At 34.3% G+C, this 8,414-nt stretch overlaps 1 protein-coding gene across 1 annotated transcript; it reads right to left on the bottom strand.

Moving 5' to 3' along the window:
• Positions 1-4: 4 nt before the first annotated feature.
• Positions 5-4,562, bottom strand: LOC108380838 (solute carrier family 26 member 10-like; the record flags this gene model as incomplete). Its single annotated transcript, XM_017637238.1, has 6 exons — positions 4,494-4,562; positions 3,155-3,597; positions 2,448-3,045; positions 983-1,726; positions 778-926; positions 5-131 (listed from the first exon to the last, which is right to left on the bottom strand). Coding segments are annotated over exons 1-6 (2,130 nt in total), but the record flags the coding sequence as incomplete, so codon positions are not given.
• Positions 4,563-8,414: the final 3,852 nt, after the last annotated feature.

Below are 8,414 nucleotides of genomic sequence, written 5' to 3'. Positions count from 1 at the left end.
CTGCATTGCGATGATGATTGAGATCGACATAGACGGCTGCTGCTTCGGGTATTACACCCAACAGGCAACAGTAGGGTTTGAGTCCTTTGATGTAGAGCGCCAGCAGTGAGATGACAACGCCGATAAGGAGGCTGTGAAGATAATGAGAGAAATTTTAGTGAATTTATGATTATGTATGTATGTGTGTATGTATAGGGTATACTCCGAATGCAGGAAGTACTGGGGAGCCATTGGGGGCACTAGACTGGTTTAAAAAAATACGACTTTTTTCAAAATCCCTTATGAAATATTTTCGGGGCAGGTAAAAACACGCCTGTCAAAAGAGCGCAGCCTTTTCTATTAAGATTTAGAGGTCGCTCATCGCGTGTTTCTATTTTTTATATACATACATAAATAGTACAAAATAAAAATTTTTGATTTTGAAATTTTTAACTGGCTTTCAGTCAACGTATCGGAATGAGCGATATATATTTTTTGAAGGGAATTGAAAGATATAAAAAAGTATTTCAAGATTTTTCCATAAATTAGAACTTATAGATAAAAAATTTTACGTTTTATTTCAATTTCAATGTCTAAATTCTATACTCAAAATTTTTAATTTTCTTAAAAAAAATGTTTTATATTCCACAAAACTGCATGCTCAAAATCTCTAATAAATTTAATGAAAAGGCTCAAAATTTGTAGGAAACTTTGTTGAATTAATTTTAAATATTGCACTTAGTATCAAGTTTCTCAAATCTCACGACATTTTTTAATATTGAACTCTCCGATACTCACCCATAGTCAATGTCAATCAACACCACCGACACAAACGTCGCAATCCATGTAAGAAGCTCCAATTTACCCTGTTTGGAGTAGTTTTTCAGCTCTTTTGCTTGCATAAACATCGGTTTTAAGGCAACAATAATCACGCCAGCCAGCACGCACTAAAACATACAATGAAACAAAAATTATTTTCCTACATATTTTACTAATAACTCACCCGCGGCAGTGTGCTAAAGAATGGACCCATCCACAGCAATGTCATTATAATCAATATCGCAGATACGAGTGACGCCAGCTGCGTCACACCACCTGTCTGTTCTTGTATCACAGAACGCGAGAGCGAACATGCCAATGGATAGCAGGAGAAACAACTTGATATACAATTGGCCATGCCCAAAGCGAAGAGCTCCTGATTGGCACGCACCTCATATGAATGTTTCTTCGCGAATGTCAATCCCATGGACATAACCACCGAGAAACTAACAATTGCAATCGCTATTGAATCCACCGCTACCATGGGTATTAAATCCAAGCGCGGCAGTTCGGGCATTGGTAAACCCTTTGGGATATCACCGACTAATGTCACACCATAATTGCCATGCACATCGAGTAGGCGTGACACCAAAGTGCCACCAATGACTGAAATTAGTTCGCCGGGGAAGGGCAAGCGACAACGCTTGCGTAGACAAGGTTTGAGGAACTCATTGCAGATCGTCATAAAGATTATAATGCATATGCAAATAGAAAGCGCTATAATATTCGTTTTTGGTATGGATTTGAAAAGATCGAAGACGGTGTAGACAATTTTGAAGGCACCCTTGTAGCGTTGTATGTGGACGCCGAGCACATCCTTCAGTTGACTGACAATGACATGCACAGCAGCGCCGGTGGTGAAGCCATTAACCAGCGGATCACTAAGCAGCGCAGCCAATGTGCCGAGGCGAAAGAAGCCCATGCCAAGCTGTGTGAAAGAGAGGGATAAATTGAAGTTAACTATAGTTGAAGTGAGATGATATGGGCAAATATTTATAAGCAGATTGTGTGTTAAAATGGAACTGATGGAAGCTATTAATTTACAATTTGAACCAATTTACAACCAATTTCGTGCCCGGAATCAGTTATGGCAATTTAACTTTTTGCACATTTGTGCCCGGGCTGTTTCGGGCACGCAGAAGAAGACATTACGATCCAAAAGTGGAACGTATTTGCTCTCTACTTCCCATTTTTGTAGCGTGAGGGCTGCTTTGGGCAGTGGGCTCATGTGGAACAAAACTATTTTCTTTACTTAAAGCAAATTTAAATTACTTTCCACTTGTGTTTCGTTGAACTACTTTACGCGCTTTTGATCGCTTTCAAAAGTACTAGTGTGAGTTATTTGCTAAAGCAACAGTTAATTTATAAACACATTCCACACTTTTATCTATTTATCTTAACCACTTAAGTCACCTCCTTATGTATCCTATTCACATATATAGAAATTATTTTGTGGAACGTAAGTTTCTGAGCGCCAAAAATATTTTAACTTGCAGCTTAAAAGCACAAATTCCCTCCTTCCTTTTCCATATACACACATACATACATATTTATGTATATAAAATAATAGTTCAACTTTTTAAGCAGATCTAATATTCTTAAGATTCTCAAAAGTTGCCTTAAATACATACCATCCACTATTCACTTACATGCAAAAGTCCTGTACAAAACGCCAGCGCTGTTGCCACCTCTATTGGTGTTATTATCTCCGCTACCTTTACAATTTCCGTCGCCTCCGCCGCTGTGCCATTTCGCACCATTGCTGGTGCCAATATCACATGGTCCTCCGTTGCGTATGTTTGCACCACTTTCAAAGTCATCATAGATATCACAGCAAAAGTTCCAATCGATATGTGTCTCGAGGTACCCAATATCATGTACACTAGTACCGGGAATATGGCTAACGCCAACCCGCAACCAGGTGTCACACCAGCAAGTATACCATAGGCCATGCCATGTGGTATATTCATAATGGCCACTGTGACGCCAGCTACAAGATCGCCCATCATGTCACGACGCAATGAGTAACGCGGCAGCCATTGCACGATAGGCACTATGCCAGCGAACAGCGAGAGAAAGGACCAATTCTCCCATGAACGGCGCATACCCGATGGGATACTTTTGTCGCGTGCGCCATAGCCGGTCTGTTTGATGACCACCTCGTGGGATAATACATCGCGATGAACATCATATTTTGGTTGTACTTTTGGCTTCTCCGTGAGGTAGGCCTGTGTGAGAGGTTTAGTTCTAAAGAAGATATCGATGAGGTGAGAGAGAGAGAGGAATAGAGTGAGTGGGTTTTGGTAAGGTGAATTTATTTTTTATTTTCTTTTTTTTTTTTTGCTCTATAACTTACTCATTATCACCATTCTGTTGTGCCATCATACCGTTTAATACGCTCGCATCCACAACCGCATCGGTGTATTGATGATGTTGCAGTCGTTGTTTATACTGATTGTGACGTAAGCTCGTGCGTGGTGTGATCGATGATAGTGGTGGCGTACGCAAACGCTTTGGACGTTTTGGCTTTGTGCCAGTTGACTTTGAAACTTTTACTACCGTTGGTAATTCGAGTGTTTCCACAGACACTGAACGCTTAACGTTATAGCTGCCAGAGCTCAATGACGTTACTGACGAAGTACCTGCTCCGTCGCCGATGCCACCATAAATGCTACCAGCTACAACTCTTTCCCTTTCAGATTGCAATGTATGTGGTCTGGTTGCGTTGCCGTGTGGATCGCGTCTGCGTTTGAAGCGTTCGAGTGCAAATTTGCGAACGTTTTTAAAATTAATCGGTTTCTAGTGGATGATAAGATGGAATAAGAAGAAACAATGAACATTAATTCAGATTAAGCTGGAGTTGTGCTTGTGTGTTGTCTTTGTGGGAGTAAGATTAAAGCGGTTTATTATGTACGTTTGTATGTATGCATACGAGTATACATTGTAGTATATATTAAAATAAGTATGTCGGCACATAGCAAACTAATCAGATGGTGTACGTACATATGTATGTACGTATGTGTTTACAGCTGATAATAATAAATGTCTAGAAGACGTGAGGCCAAATATTTTGATTAATTGGCAGGTGAAGGGATCGTAAAAATTTATGGTCACTTGCTATCTTTATAATGTACATACATATGTCTATACATTTAGTTCGACAGGGGATTAGTGTGACGAGGACAGAGATAAGATATTCAACTTTGTGGAGGCTGTTAAATGTAAGTATTTTTTTCCAAGTCCCCGAAACTGTTGAGGGAACTAAATAATAAAATCCTATAAAATGTGTTGTAGAGAAGGCAGTTATGACTTTTGGGCTATAGCTGAGATAAAAGCATAGTCTAATTAAAAAATAAAAAAAATATCAGGTATTATCTGTGGAACATAAAACTATAATTGTACTGCATACTACAAAACATATATGTACATATGGAGCTGCTCGAATGCAAGACGAAACTTCAAAATGATGATACAATCCTCACAGACTGTTTACATAAACTAAAAAAAGATTAAACCTTTGCTACTGTCCAAATACTAAAAAATACGTTACACATAATTTTTTTCTACAAATTAACCTACATACGAATATACATATCTTCTTTCGGTTATTGATCTAAGTGACTTTTCCCACAAATACTGGCCATTTTTTGCAAATTTGCAATGCAATCCACAAATGTTTCGCATAAAAAGCTTACCATAAAATGTAAGACATCTTTAAAACCAAATTCTACTCGAAAATTACCATTTACAAATATCTTCCACATACGCTATACACATTTTCTTCCCCATTTATAGCATCACACAAACAACTTTATTTTTAGCTACGTTGTCACTCTCCATAAAATATTTGTACTTTGTTCATCGGAATCATTTATTATTTTTTAAGACCTCCGCCAAAATATTTCGGAAAAATATTAAAATTTATGCGAGCTGGACCGATTTGAAAATATCTACATACTTCCAAAAAGCGAGGTTTTGTAAATAAAAATTTTTTTTTTTTAAAAAATACAGCGAACGTAAAGGTTATGATTTTTATAAAAAAATAATAATTTAACTGTTAAAATTGGATTTCTATTTTCCCGATCACATTTAACAGTTATTTTAAGATCTTTTTCGATCAAGAATAATCGTTTTTTCTGGATTTTTATTTTTAAAATAATTTTTTTAGCGTTATTTTCGATCAATTATAGCTGTTATTTTAAGATTTAATTTGTTGTATCATAAAAGGTCATAAAACGTAATCTCCATTAGAAATTATGACAAAAATCAATTTTATAAAATAACGATTTTTTTATCCCAAAACAACAAAAAAAAATCCAAATTTAACGATTATTCTTGATCATAATATAAAAAAATAACGATTTCACAATGATTTAAACAATGAGAAAATTTAAGATTTTAAACTTAAAAAGTCGGCATAAAACAATTATTTTTAAAATTAATTTTATTCAACAATTTTATTGAGTTTAGGTTTTTTTTATGATAAACAATAATAATTTACAAAGATAGAAGTTATGGCTGCTATTTCGGATATCACCTAACTTCTGCATCGAGTTCACTGAGATTTGAATTCGCAACTTCGGCGTTCAAAGCCAGTGGTCTTATCCACTGAGCTAAGTTTGCCAAGTAATATTTATAATTAAAAAAAAACTGCCTCAAGCGCAATAAAATTGTTTAATATAATTGTTATAAGGCAATAAATAACAAAAAAAAACAATTTTATTTTGGAGATGCTTTTAAATCGTCGTGTGTTGTAATATATAATAAATTTTACGGTTTCTGTGAAAAACCCGCACCCTTTTTGGTGAGCCACACTAATGTATTACAATCCACATATTTGTAATTCAGCGATAGGCGTTAAAATTAAAAATAAGGCAAAATTATTTGGTCCTAATTACTAGGAGTTACATTTTTATTGATTTTATAAAATGCATGCTGCGCCAGAACCGATATTATAAATAAAACAGTTGCAGGTCTCTACATTTTTATTTTTTTTGCTAAATTATGAAATGCAATAAAACTTACAAATTTCTAGAGTATTATTCTCGTTATTCTCGAGTTTTTGATATTTTTTTTTTTGATTATGACATTATTGCAGTAAGAAAGATACGATGTATTCACGACATTAGAAATACGATCCACACTTTTTTAAGAACAAACCTTATCTAATACTATTATATGTACTGGAATTTAAATTGAGAACACTTTTACTTACTATATATGTATGTATGTATGTGCAAATGAGATAAGTACCAAATTAAGTCGAATAACGAGTCCTCGTTAGTTCATGGAGAGTTGCCAAATCAGTTGTATTCCACTAGAATCTTATTTTACAATTCACAACTACCTACAACCGCAATAAATTCGAATTACAAGAACGTGCTGCCATTAATAAATAACTATAATTTGTGTTCTAAAAAGACCGTTTATTCACCTATTGTAAATATTTTATTCCTTTTAAATATTTATTGCATATCAAAATTATTTTAATACTTTCAACAGTAAAAAAAAAATCGTTCTATGTAGTTAGTTACAAATATTAAGTATCACACTTATTGCCAACTTTTCTTATGTACGCACCAACTTGAGAAATTATCGACTGCTTGTTGAAGATACCTTAGCATGGCCTTTTAAAGCTGTACAAAGCAAACCAGCGACTCCTCCTACTACGCAAAAATGCTTTGCTTTCGATTTTTTGTTAACTTTACCAATCAACTAGAATATATTTTAAACTTTCATAACAACATCTGCATTGTTACTATATACATATGTATGTATGTATGTGCATATGTGTGTGTGTGTGTGCGCCTATTTCGCCGTTATCACTGCTAAAAAATCTTCAAACGGGCACATAAAGCATACGCCGTGTTGTACTTTGCCGCACCAACGCCGCTAACGAATCATGGGTCAGCACCGAAGTAGCCGACGATATTGAATGTGAAATTGGTGAGACAACACCACGGTTTTAAGTGAAAAATTTATTAAAAAACTCGAAGCTTATCAACAGAATGAGTTTAAGTGAGTTTAAAGCGAGCAAAATGCAACCGATAAAAGCAGTGTTGCCATTTTGTTGCTTTTGGAGTTAGATTTAGCTCTTTATTTTTCTATTTAGCTCCGAAAATTGTGTTTTAGCTCCTAGCTCTATTTTTAGCTCTTTTCAATTTTATCTAGCACTTTTTTAGCTCCGGAAGGTTTTAGTTGTATTTGGTAAATATAAGCCAAAACTAAAGCGTTGATAATATGGAAAATTTCGAAAAATCCACCATAAACTTTTGGATCTAGGTTAAAGAATTCAAAAATTAATAAGAAGAAAATCCTTTTTCTGATAGCACGGATTTGTTTTCACCTTACGAATTTTACCTTTAAGGAGAGCTGGAAGTAAAACTTTCCAGAAAAATTTTGCGATAAAATTATTAAATACAAATATCTGAAATTACAGACTTTAACAGTTTGTAAATTATTTTAGTACACTGTTATAAGTGTCATAGCATCGAATTCGAAATATATGCACCTTATTTTTTCAGCACTTAAACTTATAAAATTCGTTGTTTTTATTCGAATTGCCGAAAATGTAAAAACAACCTTACGTCAATAAATGCTCAGGCTTTAAAAAAAATATGTAGCCTTCATTTTAGCTACTATTAGTATTATTTAGCTCCTTTTAGTTCTTTTTTCGGCCGTTTTAGCTCCAAACGAAATTTTTCTCTGGCAACGCTGAATAAAAGTCGGAAAAATTGAGCGGCGTACTGCATATATACATATGTACTCGTATATTGAGTAAGCACTAGAATTGAGTAAGAACTAAAATACGTATTACTCAGTTGATTGGTGCTTAACTCGCTGCTGATAACTTGTTGTTTTATTTTTTTTTTTTCAAATTTTCAAGTGTTTTTTTTAGATGAAGTTGCATTTCTTTTATTATTTTTGTCGCTTTTGCTATTTCGACATTATCGGTTAGATTTAGTTATGTAGATATGGATAGTAGAAGTGAAATGTGCTTGCATATGAAGAAATTCGATGATTTTTTTTTTAGCTTTACAGAGGTTTGAAGCAATTTCCTCTATTTTTGGGACTAGTACTAAAAAAAAATTTTTTTAGCAATTTTATTAGCTGATTCTACAAGTACGATAGCCTTTTTGTATGTTCTTCGCAACAAGTCATGTATGTGCAAATTCAATTTGTGTAATAATTTTCATACCCACAGCTCAGGATTGTCCAAAGTTTTCTCCATGCTTAAAAACAATTGCTGGCTTTTGTATAGAAAATGTTGTGATTTGTTGAATTATCCATATATTTAATCGATATTGCTGATACGAATACATAATATTTATATGAATATTTTGGTTATTGTGTACATATTAAATACTTAAGGATAAGTGAAAATGAATTCAATTCACTCAAAAGCTTCAAAAAGTGATTTGATTGATTTCTTATACCTGGCATATCCAATATAGACCAGGTGACATACGGTGACCATACTTTGTAGGTAAAAATAAAGTGTGCATTNTTAGCTTTACAGAGGTTTGAAGCAATTTCCTCTATTTTTGGGACTAGTACTAAAAAAAAATTTTTTTAGCAATTTTATTAGCTGATTCTACAAGTACGATAGCCTTTTT

The sequence above is a fragment of the Rhagoletis zephyria genome, unplaced genomic scaffold (genome assembly GCF_001687245.7).
Source record: "Rhagoletis zephyria isolate East Lansing unplaced genomic scaffold, Rhagoletis_zephyria_1.1 Rzeph_scaffold_20526, whole genome shotgun sequence".
Taxonomy (NCBI): Eukaryota; Metazoa; Arthropoda; class Insecta; order Diptera; family Tephritidae; genus Rhagoletis; species Rhagoletis zephyria.
Note: the sequence above shows the minus strand (reverse complement) of the source record. Positions and strands in the feature narration are given on the sequence as shown.